Here is a 20,111-nt window from a genome sequence, read left to right on the forward strand (position 1 = left end):
CAACATAGATTTTTCAACACACTGAGGGACATTCAGCTGCAACATCCAACGACACCAATAAGTGGCGTCAAGCACATACAGTACAGTTTGCCGCATACAAACTGATTTCAGTTTTTCATTTTCATTTTATAAAATCATTCTACGGCCAGAATTGAATAATTATTGCAATGCAAATACTTCATTTCAAAATAGAGGAAATGATATGAACCAGTCACTTTCCCCCACCGCAATCAGGCAATAAAAAAAGGCAGTTCTATGGGGCTCATGTTTCTAGGGGGAAGGAAAAATTTGCGGGGCGAGGAGATGAGTGTATTCTATCAGTGTTTGTGTGTAGTCATGTGCGAAATGAATGGATTAGTGTCATGAAATGGGTTATCAGCTGATACCTCACCGATCACCAAGATGTTGAGAAAGTAAGTGTGTTTCCATGTTGGGGTGTGCAGGAAAAAAACTGTTTACGTGTCGCGGGCATTGTCAGGTGTGTGTCAGTGACTCACTCATTTGAATGTAAACAAAATAAGGTAGACAGCAGATAAACATCAACATGTAAGCATCGGAAATGTTCAAACACATGCACACCTCAATTTTTTTCTCCAATATTATCATTTACAAAACCTGTGGCCCCCGAACCTCACTTTCAGCTGTAAATCAAACTCACCCATGAATTTCAAAAATTAATTTAACAAGTCATTGTTTGAGACACAGCTGTGTACCTTTGTGTTTCAAGGGACTCGGGGTCCCGAAGGACTTCCGACAGAGCTGAATAACAAGCGCCGACACTTTTCTCCTCACAGAGTTGTACTGCAAGAAACCGGCGGCTTTTCCTCAGAGGTATGATGTGATCCAACAACAACAACAGGCTTCCTTTGTAGCAATGGATGGAGAGGACGTCAGTGGAATAAACAAGGCAGAGAGAGAACACTGAGACAGCCACGGGGGGATTATAACAATACCAACTGTATGAATTAGGCTGTCTATCAGCGAGAGAGAGAAAGAGAGGGAGAGACACTTGGGTGCTACTGCAAGATGCCTCTAGTGAGAAGGAAAAGAAGAAGAAAAGAAACCTTCCAAATTAACTTGTGCCTTAACCACAATGAAAGCGTGGAGTAAAAGATAACTAAATTGCCTTTATACTGCAATTTTCCTCCATTCAGTTTCCGAGCCTTTTATCTTTAAATTTGCCTAATTATGAGCATGTATACCAATAGAGTTTTCTAATGTTGCTGTCAGGAAAAGGAGCATCTCGAATGAAGTCAATGAAAGAGACATTTATAATATAATTTCTAATAATAATTTTATTATGTTCTTTGTGCCGACTCCTCTCATCATCTGCCCTGGACTGACATTAAGTGAATAATTGATGGATTCTGTTTCTTCATATAATAAACCATCAAGCATTCAGTTTCTTGTGCTGCCGGCATAAGAAAACTGAGGAGAAACAACTGGCTGAGCTGCGCTTCAGGCAGAAGGCTCCTGCTGGACATGGTCTTCCAGAGCTCTCAGCCTTCACTCATGGTCGGATTACAGCCCACCTCTCTGGGGCAACACTCTGGACCTCGGCACTTGTAGTTATGGCAACTTGTGATTTCTCCAGAGTACTGACTCTGAGCCGTTCTTCAGCACAGGCAGATCCATCACAGCCAAGAAAAAAAATACATAAATCAACTCCAGGAGCACAGTAAATTATTCATTACTCGGTTGAAAATGCCACTGAGTGGATCACGATCATACCAGAAGTCCAGTTCACACAACGTGCTGCCGGACATTTCATTCACTCAAAGGTAACAGTCTGGTTCAGGTAAGAAGAAAGAAAAAAAAATCAAACGTGGAAAAAGTGTCAGCAAATATTTCAGAACTTTTTTCTTTTTTTAATCTACATAGAAAAATGATTATTACTATTTTGATAATCGATTAATCGGTTTGAAGCTTTTTTCATGATTAAAACAAGATTTCTCATTGTTTCAGCTTCTTAAATGTGAAGATTGTCTTCATTTCTTTGCTCCATGTAACAAAGAAATCATTAAAAGTGAATCATTTCGGTTTGTTGACAAAAACAAGACATTCGAGAACATTATCATTTCCAGGTTTGGTAAACAATTGATCAACGTTTTTTAACGTTTCCTTACATTTTATGGACCAAACGATGACTCAAATGATCCAGAAAATAATCACTAGCTGCAGCTCTAAAAACCAAAACCAATCTAGACAAATAGATTAATTGATAACTATTTGTTCACTGAAGCAGTGAATCCTCTTCATCTGGTAATTAAGTGAAAAAACTGAACATAAATACAAATAAGGATCCATTTGGATCAGTGAATATTTGAGTTAAAATAATGACACATTAGGAAATTAAGGTTAAATAATATGTCCACCAAAACATCCTGAAAACCTGTTCCAATTGTGTTTCGGTCTTGTTCAAAATAAATAAATAAGAGATCATTCTACAACGATGCAAATACATATGTCAGTCCCACAGAAGACAAAGTAAGTACAGGGTGAAATGCCAATTATGGGTGTAGTATTTCATTTTAAACACTGGAATCTACCACAGACGAACATCTGCTCAGACTGAATGTATTTCTTGGGCTCGTAAGAAAAACGTTGTGTTTTGATTTAATAAATGTAAACAGCTACACACTCTTAATACTATAGGCAAAAAAAAATGTAACTCCGTGTTCACTGATCACATAACCACCATGGCTGGATGGATGGATGGTTTTTATTTTTGTGTCTAAATGGGTTTATTCAGAGAAACAGACCATCAAGCTGGAGAAGAACATACGTACATTACAAAAAATATTAGACAAAATAATGGGTTTTTTTTCATAATTAGATAAACCTATTTTCTTCCAGAGGAGAAAAATGAAAGTTTTCTAAAACTGCCACTTCAGTACGGGAAAACTCGCTGTAACCAACTTGTATTAAATCATCATATGTTCGGCTTTGACATCATACAATACAGGTCGACGCAGTGAATGATCGACCTTTCTGTCAGTCCAGCTCTGAGGTTCCCATTTCCACCCATGGACATTGGCAACAACAGGATAAGTGAATGAACAGCCTCTATAAATAGCCTTATCATTTCCTAAGCTCTGATAATGCAGCACGGCTGACAGGATGCACATCGGGCACCACTTCACAACAACGCCTGATAGATAATTACAAGATTGTAATTGTTAACAGTGTGTGCACAGTGTACTCCGTGTACTCTCTGTGTGTCCGCGTGTGATTATGTGACAAAGGCACCGTCTGCGATGAGGCCATGTGAGCAGACAATGAGGATCCCATGTATTTACTGGTGGAGAGTGGGAAAGGGGTTCACTTGAAGCCCATTTTAGGGGTTACAATGATACATCCTTTGTACTTTGTTCACTAAGCTGTGATTACACAGATGAGAGAAAATGGAGGCTTATTATCAGCCGGCATTATACTTTACTATTCAAATAAAGCAGCCAACAATGGGAATAATCTTCCCCAATGTGCTTTTAATTTCCATATCCAATTTTTTTTTTCTTACTCCGTCTGTGTCCCAGTTCTCGACAAAACTACTTGCGCGGCTGAATCCGTGAAACTGGGTTAAATTCAAATGTCAAAAATCGAAATGAGAAACATCAATAATCAAAAGGAGGATAAACTCATTTAAAAAAAAAAAAAAGCTTTTTATGAGTTGTGGATATATTTTATGTGCGTGTGGGTTTTTTTTTTAATGGCACAAGAATTCAACCTGAAGAGCCAAGGAGATGAGGACGTTGGATGCCGAGCCAAAGCCTTGATGCTAGACTGATTACTTGTCTGGCACTAAAACCAATATGTGAAAATAAGGGCAGGTGTCACACTATTATCGTCGTAAAAAAAATAAAAAATAAAAAAAACTGAGGATGCAAAGGATTACAAGTGTATTAAGCAGTGCATTAAGTGAGCATGCAAAGGAAAGACATGCAAGTTCGACAGCTGGCTGCTTCACAAATTCCACATTATTGTCATACTGGCAGAACCGCCAAGGGCTTTATGCAATATCAATAGCCCTGGTCACATTTGGTCAGCCATTTTAAATCCTCCATCACAACTTCTTGTCAGCTCATCCAGCAACGTCTGAAACTCTGATTGCTTAAATCCCTCACTTCTGCCACTTGCTTTCAATCATATCCAGCCATAACTTGTCGTTTCATTGGTATGCTGACGATGTTCAGATTTATTTACCTTTGCCCCGTCTTCACAGCTCTGCTCAACTGTTAGAAACCTTGGTGTCTTTTCCTTGACAGTAAGTTGAATTTTAACAAACAAATAGACAATGTTGCGTATACTGGCTAAAGCAAAGCCATTTCTAACAAGCCACAACCTGGAGGTAGCCATACATGCCTTCATTAGTTCAAGACTGGACAATTGTAATGCCCTTTATGTTGGTGTCGCTCAGTCTTCTCTCAGCCGCCTCCAATTACTGCAAAATGCGGCTGCTCTGCTTTTAACAAACTCAACTTAGACGAGAGAACATCACTCTAATACTTTATTCTCTCCACTGGCTACCTGTGCGTTTTAGAGTTGATTTCAAACTTTTAATGTTTGTTTTTAAAGCCCTTAATGGCCTTAACTGCTCGCAAGCACAGTAGAGATTTGCAGTCATCCAATCCAACCAGCTTATGCTCGACGTGCCCAGGTCTAAAAATAAACAGTGGGGTGACCGGGCCTTTTCAGCTGCTGCCCCCAAACTCAGCAATAAGCCCCTCCCACCTGAAATTTGTGTTATCACTGACCTTGGCCTTTTTAAATCCAAACTTTTAATACCCAGTAGTACGGTGACAGTTTCAATTCTACTTAATTCTTTTGGTTAGTTAGTGTTTTCAATTGATATTTTCATTCTTTTATTTATGTTTCATGAATTATTTATCGCCACCTGTAAAGAGCTTTAGAAATAAAGTACATTACATAAGGTACATTACTTTGACAAACATGATGTTTTCATGTAATTGTGATTAGCGTTTTCTTGTTTGTTTGTTTTTCTCTTTCTCATCGCTACATCCATCACTTTTTTTTCCATCACAAAGTGGACCGTCCCAAAGTGTCGACACTTACGACACTTTGTGTTTTTTTGTGAAAAAAAAAAATCAGACGAGGGGACAGATGTGATGCATTCATTACAAAGACAGAGGGGAAAAAAAGTGTTTGCAAGATGCTCAGATCCCCTCATTTCTTATGCATTTATGGGAGGATCACGTAAATAAGAGAAGTATACACATTCACACAGGTTGATTATATATTCTGCTAGATTTACTGTGGCCATGCACCCGTCTGTGTGGCAGGAGGAAATGCTCTATCTTTTCAGACATGTATGTATGTTTTCAGAAAATGTAAGCAAAAATGAAGCAATGAGCTAATATTGACACAAATAATGTACAATTAGTGGTGTCTGTATAAAACTTGAATTTAAATTGGTTTATTTCCCGCTAATGCATCAATAATTATGAAAGATGTCATAAAGAGGATAATATAATTGTATAAGTAGTTTGAGTAATACTTTTGAATCACAGTAAATGATTTAAACACTCTTCTCCGTGGCCTCAACAAAACTAAACTGAAAGCTGTGGTGCAAATTTGTAGAACAACATTTTGGCCAGATATCAGGGAGGGGGATGTCATTGAGTGTGGCCATTAGATGTGGTCAGCTGCACAGTACAGCTCTCTCCATCAAATGAAAGCCCTAAAAGTCTGGTCCTATTCCATTTTGCCTCAGTTTCAGTTACTGTCAGCCGTTGCCTTTTGTTTTTTTTGCCTCCTGCAACAACAGAGGTCTTTTTTTTCCTTTTGCCAGGTACGGTTTCAGTAAGTCCACTGCCCGCCATTTCCTTCACCTGGGGAAAACTACAGATACTGCAGAAAACAAAAGCCCTCCCCTCGTTCTGTTGATGTTGCACAGTGACACACACGCACACGCACACACACACACACACACTTCCTTTGTGCCATAAAAATGAGCCTCCGTGTTTCTTTTGTGTCTGGTAGAAGAAAAAGTTGCTGCTTGATGAAAGCAAGGATTTTATTGAACCAATCTAAATGATGTCATTATTCATTTGTGCAAAAATATTTTTTACTTGAATTTAACAAAACTACCTCCACCAATGGCTTTGCTCCATACCAGGTACACAAGAGGCTCATCTTCAAGACCACCAGGAGTCACAACTCTACCCGACAAACCACCGCATGTGACCATAGCATTTGCCTTGATGTCAGACACTCTGATGGGCCAAGTGCTGATGACCAAGCTGACTCCTTTTCTCTTTTACTCCCTCATTCACTCCATCTCTTTCCATCTTCCACATCGGCCCAATCAGACTAATGAGGCTTACACTTCCTGCATCCCCTCCTGCTTGCTAAAGTGGCGATTGATTGGAGGGGTGGGAAAGCTTTTAACAAGGGAGGGGTGGGAGAAAAATAATTAGCACGAATGAGCTTTTCTGCAAACTCCTTCACTTTGTATTTTCTTTTCCCATTTATTTACTGTCTCAAGCAACATTAGGGATTAACTCTCCAAGGGTATGTTAACTTCTCGATGTCAGGGTGTAAATCAATCTGAAGCTGTAAACTGAGGTCCGTTTGTCTAAGGCCAGTGTCTTGCTTCTCTTAGGTCACAGTTCTGCAGTGATGTCTAAATGGACGGAAATGAAAAGGGGGGAGGGAAGAGGGAAAAACTGGAGACGCAAAAAAAACCCCAGCATTTCTTCCGTCTTCCCACTCAAATTGAGACACAAACTAGACATCAGATCAAAACTGCGTAAAACTTTGGGCAGTGAACCTTGAAAGCTAAAAAAAAAATTCATTCCACAGAGGCCATTACAACGCTGCCCGAGTGATCAGTAAAATGGTCACTCTGACGGTTCTGCCGTAATTAAATCGGACAGATCTGGACAAGAAAACTAGAGCAGCAGCAATGTCTAAATTCATGCATTTCTATTCATGCAACTCAAGCAAAAACACAGAGACAAAGCGACAAAATGGAATTAACGATACAATATTAGCACTGTGGTGAAAAGTCTGAGATAAGAACGTGGGTCTGAAGCTTGCATGTGACAAAATATTATGTATATATAATAAATTCAGGGAGAAAAGACAGGCGGGAATCTGTCATTACTCACAAACACAGTTTAAATGCTTCAAATTCACTTTAAAAGTAGCTTTTAAACACTGATTCCTCACACTGGTGGGGCTCAGATTTCTCCAAAGCCCGAAAGAAATGAAATACGCCTACGGCCTTTAATTTAATGTACCATCAGAAATGAGCCACTTCGGCTGGGTATGTTAATTTCCTATTCATATGAGAGTTTAAAAAAACACATAGAGATACTACTACAGCTCAAACAATCGCTCCCTGCAGAGGCAGTATTACCGTACAGGGACCACAAACTAAGTTTCGTCACTGACGAGCTATACTGAGCTATACTGGAAAATACTGTTCTACTGTGTATACGAGGGTATGTGATCGGAGTGGAGCTAAGGAATTTTGACCAGAGTGCTTAATAAATGAAACAAATAATAATAGTTAGAGTCACCTTATCTCTCCCTCCATCTCATTTTCGGTATACCAGTGTGTGAAGTATGTGTGAGGAAGAGGAGGATGATGAGAGAGCAAATGATCTTATCGGGAATAAATCTGCCTTGTGTGAAAAGTCTATAGACGATTTTTCTCGATCTATTTACACCACTGTATTTTAACAGTGGTGATAATGGTGTTAGCTCAATATTTTCTCAGGTGGTACTTGGTACAAAACGTTTGAGAACCACTGCTCTAGTCTTCACCTTTCTGAGGAAAAAAATATACATTATACTGCACAACATTTGTCTTTGAGACTGTAGCAGCTGTGTTTACACATTTTAATCCAGTAATTTAAAGGGTGCACAGATGTGTTTGTCACTGCTCACGGTGGCTGTGAATCAAATATGGCACCCAGTGGTTCTGCACTAATGCTAAAACATCCATCCAGCAGTGTGTTGTTACGAGTGACTACGGGCTCAAACATATTTAGCATGTGTTAATGAAATAATTTGCTTTTTACTTGACTGACTGAAAACGAATCAGCAGGAATGTTGATAATTAATCGTGATAATAAGTAATCAAACAAAAATAGCAAAATGTTTGCTGCTCCCATGCTTTGAAATCTGAAGGTTTTGCTGCTTGTCTTTGTCAGATGATGATGACTTGAATATTTGACTGAATATTTGAGACAAAAATTTAAAGAAATGGTAATAGTAAAAATCTTTTACGACTGTTTACCATCCAATATAGTCTACTTTTCCCCTTTGACAAATAGAAGTTAGTTTTAACTGAATACGTCTGCCTCTACTCTAGTCCAATGCCACCTGGATGTTCTCAATTCAATTTTATTTGTATACTAGTGCCAATTCATAACATACATAAAGCACTTACATAGACCTTACTCAAGACCTTACAATTATAATAGAGACGTCCAACAGTTCCCACAATGAAAAAGTTTGATGAGCTCTTGGCAAAAGTGGAGAAAGCTCAACATTTAATCTGGTAGTGCTTTAAGACGGGCACAGTTCTGGTTCGTTGTGGAGCCTCAGAACCTTGGTGCTTTCTGGCAAACCAGCCCACGTTCACACCAGTTTAAGAGGAACCAAGGTGGAGGGACGTTACTCATGCAGAAGTAAACACAACACCAGCAAAATCTCCATACTTCCTCTACTATCCGCCAGTCTTCACAACCCCAGAATATGACACACCCACTGATGATGTTACTTTTTTTCGTCCCAGCTGAGAACCAACTTTTCATGTTTGAACATGCTGGCTGGTTTAAGATTTTAAAAAATGAAATTGCCTCTGGGTTCTGGTTCTGAGTTCTTGGCTCAAATGTGAAAAAGTGTCAAAATATTTTTCTTTCCCCTACCATTTTCTGACAATTTATAAACTCAAGGAATCATCAATTAATTATTATGGTACTTGGCAACCAAATCAATAATAAATAATGTTAAGAGCTTATTTAAATCACTAAAAAAACAGCAATTCAACAAAACAGAATATTTACCAAGATAGTTTTAAGAATACTGTGTGATACACTACGATAAACACACACACACACACACACACCAGAACTGACTGTTTAAGTTTTTTTCATATGTGTGCAGTCTGTTATTAAAGATTTTAAGTTGTGACGCACAAACTCTGTCGCCATTGTGCCAGGAGAACTCACGTCGGGCAGCAAGACCTGCTGTATGTCTCCATTTAAGGAAGCCCCACTTGATGCCCAACACAGTTGTTTTGTTCCTGGGTTAGTGGCTGGTACAGTAGATGGAGTAGGACAAAGTTTTGACAGCACAACTTGCTTAGTCTGAAATGCAAGCAGCCTCTGTAAGTGCTCGAGTGTACCAACAGTTGAGAGCGTGTCCATTTGCACTGCTGCTTCCCAAACACAAAGTCTGCTCAGTGGGGATACTCCTATAGGAACTAGTGCTAAGGAGGTGAGTAGAGTTACTAAGGGAGGGAGAAAGAGTGCAGTTCATGAGGGATCGGTAAGCTGTTCAGCTTTATAGCAGCATGTATAACATCTCATAATAAACATAATATGTTTGAGTAAACAATACAAATCCAGCTTATTAATTTTTACTCATGTTGAAAGGTAGACTGTGAGGGAAAAAGGATTTAGTTTTATCTCTTTTTAATTTAGGCACACTGCAAAACACATGCGCATAAAATATATCAAGGCCCATTTCTAGTATCTTTCTTAAAACACACACACCCACACACACACTTTTTTAAATATTTGTCTGCGACTGAAACTTGGTGTGACATTTTGCATCTTGTAATATGAGCCTGTCCTAAGAGGAGCTGACAAGAGCTCAGGGGGAGATGTATGGTAGCTGCAACAGAGGGAGAGATAGAGAGCACAAAGTGTGGAGGCTGTGGGAGCTCACAGCAGCACGGCAAGTCTCTGCTCTGGGCTTTTCATCACCACCTCAGACTCCTGGTACGAGACTGGGGAGGGCGCGTACATCACAACAACTCGCCTGCCCTGATTAACAACTTAGATTAGTGACTCGGTGACAGAGGCCCTGCTCGTACCTGATATTAATACAAGTCTTGGGTGATCTAATCATAAATGGACAGCTCTGAGTACATCAGTTCACACATGACATTGGAGAGCATCTCCTCGTGCATCTCAAGTGGTCATTAACGAGCAGATCTAATCCCTCACTCCAAACACGTGCACATCTCTGTTTGCAAAGACCGAATGCTTGTTGTTCTTATCCAGTGGGAGGACTGGAAATCAAAAAACAAAGGATTCCAAACTATGTGGATTACTGTGGCATGTTCTTTCATGTTTATTTCAGTCACAAGAATCAACTTTTCACACAGTGTTTTCTGCTGGACCACGGTTACTTTAGGTGGTCTGATGCGCTTCTAGGCTGAATATTTTAAGTCGCCAAATGACTGTGGTACGGAGCAGTCCAATTATTCGCATTCACTTATTCACTTACAGAAGAAATGGTGCTTTGAAAACATTCATGTGGAAAAATATATTACTGACAAAAGGTATTAAAATGTTACTGTTAAATGATGTTTATACAACAAGCACTAGAGACTGTAAAAGATACAGTGTTGGTGGTTGTATTCAAAGCAAATGTTCCTGGGGGGGCAACTTAATCCCTGTCTTGATTTTACAAAATCCTTTCTAAAGTGCTAAAGCAACCAAATAATATTGCTGTATGTCCCATTCAAATGAGAAAAATGTTGCTCAAATACAATCTGAAAAATAATTTTACTCACTATGAAGCAATTTAGAACAACAAGTCAGGCCTGACAATCTGCCATAGACATTTTAGCAGCATGGCAAAAGCGGGGATGTTTGCCAGACTGATTTTGGCGCAGAGCATGGTGCTAAGCCCCACTGACAAAGCCAGCTGAGAATCGGTAAAGCCTTACAGGAAGATTATGATGCCGTGCCACTGTTAGGCTAAGTTCTTGTGAGGAGCCCGATAGCAGCAGAACCAAGGGTTTTGCCTATTTTATCCTCTTGAAATCACTCAGCAAAATCCCCGACCGCAACCCTCTAACCTTTCTGCTCCAGCTGTCCTAGTCGATGTCCTGCAGTATGTCTGCCTGGAGTCCAGTCATCCATGTCTTCCAAGCACATCTTCATCATCTGTAACCCCCCCCGAGCCCCACAACCTGCCCCACTACAGCTATATGCTATCATCAGCTCTGGACTTCACTAGAATCAATAAAAGATGCTTCACCGCTGGGGCGAATTCACATTGCACCCGTTGGAAACATCCAAGCTCAAAAAAAAACAATGATGTTCAATTATTGATGACGGCCCCATGCATCCATCCTCACATACAGAACATTGTAATAATGAAAAATTAAGCTGATACTGGAAAGTTTCTACTGCACAGATGTATTTCGATTCAAGGTGACACATTTTTCAAAGTAGGAAGGTTTTTAATAATTCACTTGTTTGAGATCATTTTATTTTAATATTTTACACTGTTTGAGCTACAGTATTGCAATGTCAGAAGAAGCACATCAGGCTTCCCCACAGAGCTGTAGAATGAAGGAAGCGACCGCCCTCACGTAAAGGGACAGTGCACCTTCACTCAAGTCATAAAGAAACGGAACCAGAAAATTTTTCACATTTATGCCTAAAACAGAAGAAGCATTGACACACGGTCTGCAGGTGAATTTCAGCTCGATTAACTACTTGTTGCATCTCTATAAAATAAATCAATTCAAAGAATAAGGATGATTAAAACTTGTGGGGTGGGGCACATGGTGATGCAGTGGATACCGTTGCTGCCTCACAGCAAGAAGATCAACGGAGTTTGCATGTTCTCCTTCTGACCTTTGTATCAGACACATTCATACTTTTTTTTCTATTCCATACTCATAATAATCTGCCATTCGTCATAACAGACTTGTTTTGCGCTTGCAATTTACAGACTCTTCTGAATAAATGCTCGTCTTTCTGGCCGACCGTGTTCCTCTTTCTGAAAACGTTCTTTTTTCTGTCAAGTTTGCAGACGAGATATTGAGTGTTGTTGCCCTTCACCTGCTTTCTGACCTTGTCCCTCCTCTCTCTGTCACATCTTTGCTATATCCATTCCCTCGTCCATCCATCAGTGCTTTCCTTCTAGGTTTCTTATCTGTGAAGTTACAGTACAGTCTGTCCACTCTCTCTCTCTCTCTCTCAGACACACTTTCTCTCACGGTCTCTCTCTCTCTCTCTCTCTCTCTCTCCACCTGCCTATCATGTCTGTTGGCTCTAATCTTGTATCTCTGAGCTGTTGCCACAGTGAGTGTGTTTCCAGTGCCAACCAGCAGCTTTATCTCTGACCTGCAGATGAAAACTTGGGAGACCCTACCTCATGCACAAACACACAATAGAACACCTGCGCAGTGCACACAAGACGCGCACAAAAGACACACGGCACACTCGCGCGCCGCCTCGTTAGACATCATGGTGCACACTAGGGCTGAACGACTTGGAATAAATATCTAATTGCGATTATTATTTTTTATTTAAATTGCGATATGAGAAGGAATGGTAATTTTTACAGAATTACTCACATTTTCATCTCAATAGCATATTCAAAATGATTACTGTGTGATATTTGTTTTCTTCAGTCTGTAGAATATGATGTGTATAGATCCGGACAATATTTAATCTAAAGTGTTGTTAGCACGCTTACCTTTGCAACAAGAAGACCCGGGATTAAGGGCCTTTTCTGCACGGTGTTTGCACTTCTCCCCGTGTGTGCGTGGGTTTTCTCCGGGTTCTCCGGTTTCCTCCCACAGCCCAGAAAAAAACATGTGAGTGGATGTTTGTTTGTCTCTATGTGGCCCGGTGTACCTCGCCTATCGCCCTATGTCAGCTACAGCACCCCCCGCGGCCCTCATGTGGAGGATAAATGGATCGATGTTCAACCCTAGTGCAGACAAACATTTAATGAGCCAGAATTATGAGTGCTGTCTGTTTCTGGGACACGCAGATGCAGCTGTGCACAGTTGTACACATGCAGATGTACATGTATGTGATCTGTTAATAGGTCTCGACACATGTGCACAGGTGGGGCATAAACGCAGTGGTCCATGTAATCGTATGTCACACACACACACAGACTCTCAGCAAAATGAAAATTGTGCAGCCTTCTTTATTTTTTATTTTTTATAGTCTAGCCTCAAAGATTTATCAGCCTATCCTCACACTCAGAGTTAGTTCCACTGAAAAAAAAGCACATTACACAAAAATATGAGGTGGATTTATCAGTCTTGGGTTTTTTTTAAATATATTTTTCAATTATATTTAAGATCTATGCGGAGGAAAAAGTAAGGCCAGAATAAATGGTCTTTAATGTCAAACACAATAAACAACACGCCGGCTGAAAGTACAGTAAGTGTGGGAATGGAAATGAGAAATAAAACTTTTGCAAATGAAAATGCAGCTCAGTAGAGCTAAGCAAATTTGCATTTAATCAATTTGGAAGAAGGTTTTAATGCAAAGTTAGTTGCTGAGACGCCGTACACGCGCACACACACACACACACACACACACACACACACACACGCTCCAGGATCTCATCAATCCGACGACATTTCATTGTGCGATCCATCTTAATCAGCTAGCCCATCAGAGACAATATATCCTCCCCTCCATCTCCCTCTCCTTCTCTGGGCGGAGTGATTGAGGGGTGTAAAGAGGAGGATGTTTCTGCTCCTCCCCCTACACTCCCCCCTTCCCACCTCCTCCTCACCAGGACGGCTCTTAAGTGCTTGTGGGTTTTTACGTTTATAGTGTTTTATAGGAGTGGGCAGGAGCCAGGGGCTGTAAAAGTGTGGTGGGATGGCGAGGGGGGAGAGCGGGGGCGGAGTGGAGGATAAGGGGGAGGAGTGGAGGATAGGGGGAGGAGTGGAGAGTTACTGTAAATCCAATCTTTATTGAGAGCGAAAGATTCGACAAACAGCACCGGCCCAGCCTCCCTGCAACGCCCGGCTTACCTGATCAATGAATACTGACTAAGGAATAGGTTCGCGTGTCGTATTTTATTCAGATTCTGATTCTGGCTCTTACTGATCCCTATTTTCGATTGCTTGTATGCTAGCCATACATACAGACATATTTTACTTTTTTTCTTATTTGTACCCTGTTCTAAGCACAAAGTATGCAACTGGTCCTGAAAGAAAAGTTAAACAGACGGGAGCAGAAAATAAGTTTCAATTTGTTAATCCACCATATCCTCTGGTGCTTCTGTACTTGGATATCTACAAGGATAAACCATGGTTTAACTACTCTAATGCTGACCTAGAGCTGTGCAATTAATCGAAACTTGTGTTTCAATTACGATTATGGCCCCAAAAAGATTTCGAAAACAAAACAATAATTACAAAAACGGGGGCTTTTATTCTGAAAATAACGCTTTTAATGTTGTAACTGTGTCTGACTTTCTGTCCCGCTAGTTCACCAGGCAAAAATAGAACACACATTAATTCAGTGGAAGAAGTATACAATAATTTATAGATATTTTAAGGTAAATTCAAAAGGCTCATTTAAAATTTCATGTTTAAAGCCACTTTAGTTTCCTTTAATTTCAAGTTCAAGTCAATGAATAATCATTTGAACTAATCTTGATTTCAATTTTGATCCAAATAATTGTGATTACATTTTCCCCATAATCGAGCAGCCCTACCCCGGCCTAAACCCTAAAACGAGGTCTTAACCTTGAAAAAGCCCTTTTAAATGTGAGGATGAGGCAAAAACCAAACTCACTGTCAGTGGTGTATACATCTTTGGTCCTCACAAACGTGTACATACAAGCACATACGCACACAATCACACTGTGAACCAGTCTGCCAGTACAGTGTATAACTGGCCACAGTTGGCTACAATTGAGTGTTTGCAGCCTTGGGGGCTAAATGATACTTCAAGGACTTTCAGAAAAGCCCCCAAAAAATCCACAACACTCCCCCTCCCTCAGAAACCACAGGTGCTACTGTATGTGGCCTGGAGCTTTGCTGTTAGATCTGAAACAGGAGAATGCCGTTGGGTGTCATTATTGAATGAGTTTAAACTGCCCATACTTTACTAATTGTTTTTTTCCTCTGATATTCTGTCTTTTTTTCGTGTGACTCTCAAAGTCTTTTAGTCATTTAGTAGCTTCAGTTGGTCATCAAATGAAAAGGTCAGCCACTTAGTCAACTAAATCACCACAAAGACAGTCAGCTTGTCGCCCAATCAGTCATAGACGGACGATACAACTCTGCTGCCAGAAAATCTGTTGTGGATACCCCGTACCCGCTTGTTGCTATGGCAATGCAGTCAGAGATTTAAATACTAGCCTTTGTCCTCATCCCACCTCTCTTTTATCTTCTTTTCACTCTCCACACTTTTTGTCCGCCAGCGTGCTGACTCTCTCTCAGTCATGTTTCCTCAGGCGCCCAAGTGTTTTTCATGCTCCCTCCATCACCTTGCCTCGTCCTCTCGGCTACACGACACTTTACTGGCTGTTTCCTCTTGTTAATTCCATGCCACTTTGCGGCGTGCGACTCTGTAAAAGCTCTTGTAAAACACGAGGCAAAGTCCCCTCTATAGCCACACAGAGGCAAATTACAATTGGCTACTGCTCGTGTACACATAATTACTGCGAGCAGAATGCAGGAATTAATGCTCACCAGCACACACACACACACACACAAGCATTAATGTCACAAATGAAACAATAAACATATTCACTGGTTTCTGTAATAGCATACACCTGCTGACAGTTAACTGCCAGTGAAAAGCTATCGTTTACTGCTATAGTCTCATCATCACGCATCATTTAGGTGTGATGGCCTGCTTCACTCTCCTCTGGAGCTGCATCTAAGCCAAGACGCCGATTACATTTACTCCAGTTGTGTGAAAAGGTCTTCAGTAAATTAACTGGTTTGTGGCTCCATCTAATGGTCAACTTTGTTGGTCTTTGTACATCTGCTACTATTTAACTCGTCTGTTTAACATTGGTTTTGTCTGTAGATCTAAAATAATAATAACTTTGTCGTTTCAATGCAATTCATTGCAATGTCAGCATTTTTGTTTCAGAATTGGCTCAAAAACAAACCAAAAAATTTGTAAACAAGAATGTAACTCAATCACTTGACAGAAAATTAGTCAGTATAAGAAAATGATGATCATCAAACCCAAACTTTGAGGTTTGATCTTTTTGTGAATCTATGTACTACTGTGCATTCATTCAAACTGTTTCATTTATGCCTTCACAGAATAGTAATTTAACCATGATGTGGTCTCCAAATGAAACAATCCACTGCATAAACTGATACTTGATTTTGCCTTCACACAAAAAACATTTTTGTGATACGCATTTAAATATATATATATATATATATATATATATATATATATATATATATATATATATTATTAAATATATAAGTATTTTGAAGTGTGGTTATATAAGGTATATGTGTGCATATTGTCCATACTGACTTAGTCGAAATGCCACTAAAACACTATTTCAATCCAAAGAATTCAGTCCCGAATCCTTTTAGCACTTAGAGTTCTTATAAACGTTACAGCTGTGCTTTGCCTGCTTTTGATTTTTCCAGGGAGTTTGTCACCAGTCCTTTTGATTCTCAGCCATTCTGCCGTTGTTTTATTATTCTAGGCTTTATGAACACTAAATCTTCCCACTATGTTGGTAACCACATAAAAGCTTGCAGTTGTTCCCCCACACACTGAGAAAGCAGCAAACCCATAATCACAGCCCTCACAGGTGTTTTGGTGCTATATTTATATACAGTGAATGCACATCACTGCACAAAGGGACTTAGAACCCTAATCCTTTCTCATACTGTGTTTCCAACAAGGTGGCTTTCTTCCCCTTTCGTTGAGTGTTATTTACTTTTGTTGAAATTAACATATGTGTAAAGTAGGGCTGAACAATTAAGTTGAAATTTTATCAAAATCGCTATACGGCCTACTGCAATTTTAAATCGCAGGAGGGGCAATCTTTCTTCAAAATAAATTATGTGTCAAATGACCATTTTAGATAAAATATTGTCCTCCTGACTGTTCTACAGACTGAAGAAAACATCTTTGTTTCTCACCGATCTGCACAAATATCACACAGTTATCATTGAAACTATGTTATTCAAATGAAAATTTGAATAATTAACTTTCTCTCTCATATCGCGAATCACATCGCAATTTCAGTCAAAATAATCGCGATTAGATATTTAGTCAAAATCGTTCAGCCCTTGTGTAAAGTGATAAAAACTATCTCCTCTCACTTTGCCTCCCCACGAGAAAATGTGTTGCCAAATTTTATTTATTGAAAAAGTGTTCATAAATTCTGTTTTAAATTGTGTAAAATTAGCCCACATTCTCTGCTCTGAGACTGCGGGGGTGTATCTGCATTGTTTGTACAGAATATTAATGTATACACTCTGGTATCCAACCTAACGATCAACAAACATGTAGAGAAGCAACGTTCACCCACTCCACGATCAAACAAACTGTAGAGAAGCAACATTTTCATACTTTTGGGTCGCAGTTTAACACTATACTGTACACGAACTGATAAAGTCAACTTTGTGTTTTTATATCGGTACAGCATTTTAGGGGGGTGTATGGCTCAAGCCACACTTTAGACGTACCTAAAAAAATCCTAACCAGAACACCAAGGAGAAACTGTCTTCAGTCTTTATTTACTACACAACTGAAATGTGTTTTCACATGTTCTCAGCCACTTCTTCCTAACATATATAATGTGTGAATGTGTGTAACGTGTGCATTTGCTATACACACGACTTAAGATGGAAAAAAGAAATGTTGCCATTGTTGTATGTAATTACTGTGAAAAAAGATCTTCAGTGACTAACCTGCTTATTTACACACACACACACACACACACACACACACATACCTGCATTAACAATAGCATCAATCTCCAGCTTGGTGATGTCGCCAGTGTAGAGGGAAATCTTCTGATCCAACTTTTCATTTCTTGGGTAGAGGCCTGGCTTAGGACCATCTGATAATGACACACACCAGAATTTTGGTAATCCAGACTATAAAAATCAAGAGATTCAATGGCATGACACAAAATGTAACTGAATCCAAATTTGGATTACTGTACTGACTAAAACAACAACATACCTGATGGTCTATATAAATGTTTTGTGTCTCCAACTAACATATGTATATATATATATATATATATATACATATATACATATATATACATATATATATACTGTATATCCCATTATCCATACAAAGTGCATCAAAATATTTTTGTTACTCATAAATTGGAGTTGCTCTTGGTGTATAATTTTATAAGTGCCTCGATAACACTAGTGTACATGTCTTTACATCCCGAGTGAACACCACAGTGACTTTGACTGTTTTGGGTCAGGATGTCTGACCTGCAGAGGGAGTCCACACTGGAATGTCGTCCAGTGGCACAAAGTCGGTTGTCCTGTAGTACTGACGCCTGTCCTTGACTGACAGAGACAGCAGGAAGTCTGCAGGAGACAAGAGGGAAAACAGACAAGACAGGAAATTATATGTCAGAAAAACAATAATATATATCTTTACTCTACTCTTTATATATCTTTAGGAGCCTGGCGATGAATGGGACAAAACAAGTGATTTAACTTCTGTTGTATTTGTCATATAATAACTCAAACTGCTTGCATATATTAACATAATTCTCTATAAAAGCAATATTCAAAACAAAAACACAAAAACAAACTTCAATTCAGTTGCCAAACTGCATTCATTCACAACTAAAGTTCATGTCACATGTCAACACATTGTGATTAACAAAGTGTTTCACTTTTTAATGTCTTCTGTCTCTGATGACAATGAAAACCACAATTGAACGGTTTCTCCAACTCACCGAGGAGCAGAAAAATCAATAATTATCTGACATTTATTGAAATACATTTTGCTTGATTTTGACCATTTCTGTCATAATTACCTCCTTGGCCATATCACCCAATATTTACTACAGTATAACACGGCACAGTATGTCACAAACATCACAGTCATTGGTAGTGGATATATTGAAGTGTGTTATTCTTTTAACCTGCAGCCAAACTAGCACTTTTTTTTTTACAAATCTGAGGACATGGTAAATTATCTTGACTAGTACTTTGATCTGACACAGTAAAATAGACACAAAATTAGAATTATTTTACTCATTCAGTTCTCATCTTTTGTGTGAACCAACCTCAATGATGTAATCATTTTTGTATCATCAATAGAATCAGTTTTTCTTAAATGCAGTGGTTGCCAGTTTAAAGCTGCAGCGTGTAATTTTTGGTGATGTTCTTATTCTGCCTGTTTTGTCGTCATAAACAAGCAAAAACAAAAAAGTAATACTTTTACTTGTTAGAGTGTGCGCTGTGCCTGATGGCCGTGTCAGTGAGATATGTAGTGTGATGTTTTACAGATGTGCCGACAACAAATAACTAAATGGAACACAACACAACAGACAACAACGGAGCAGCTATTTTTTTTCTGCTCGGTTTGTGGCTGTTTGGCAACAAGAAATCAAGCTTTGTATGAAAATAGACGGCAGGCCTCGAAGAAACACTGCTCGCAAGGGAGTGACACTTTTCTGTCGCCCCAATCAGCTGACTGTTGTGGGCCTAGCTCCACCCGTACTGTACAATTGCACTGGCACCCCAAGGGAAGGCTCCCCAAAAATGGAACAGATGGGAGCCAGAAATTATTGCTAAAGGAAACACATTCTACTCGGTGGAAACATGCCGTAACAGAGCTGACTTAGGGAGTGTTTGTGTGTCTACAGCAGGAAAGCAGGGGCTGACGGGGGCCAAGAAGCGTTTGTCACATCTTCCGCTTCTTTCAGTTATCAGTCATACTCCAAACTGGTTGCAGCTTTACTAAAGCAATGTTGCAGTTGCCTCCATCTGACTTGACATAAAACAAATCACAATGTCACCGGACGTCACAAGATCTGAACAGAGCTACACTGAGAAAACTCAAATGTGTGGAGCTGACAGACTTCATAGACTTTTTTGAACATAGTTTGAATTTAACTGGCATTATGTTACTGTATACACTCACTATAAGCATCTA

At 39.5% G+C, this 20,111-nt stretch overlaps 1 protein-coding gene across 3 annotated transcripts in view; it reads right to left on the minus strand.

Moving 5' to 3' along the window:
* macrod1 (mono-ADP ribosylhydrolase 1) overlaps positions 1-20,111 on the minus strand; it is a 111,341-nt gene that overhangs the window by 90,584 nt on the left and 646 nt on the right. For all 3 annotated transcript variants that reach the window (XR_009242077.1, XM_058649236.1, XM_058649237.1), the window contains exons 2-3: positions 18,431-18,529; positions 17,929-18,036 (exon numbers count right to left, since the gene is read on the minus strand). Coding sequence is in view for 2 of the 3 variants with exons in the window: in XM_058649236.1 (XP_058505219.1) it covers positions 17,929-18,036; positions 18,431-18,529 (207 nt within the window). In the remaining variant the exon portion in view is untranslated. The remainder of the gene's footprint in view (positions 1-17,928; positions 18,037-18,430; positions 18,530-20,111) is intronic.

The sequence above is a fragment of the Solea solea genome, chromosome 14, assembly GCF_958295425.1.
Source record: "Solea solea chromosome 14, fSolSol10.1, whole genome shotgun sequence".
NCBI classification, from domain to species: domain Eukaryota; kingdom Metazoa; phylum Chordata; class Actinopteri; order Pleuronectiformes; family Soleidae; genus Solea; species Solea solea.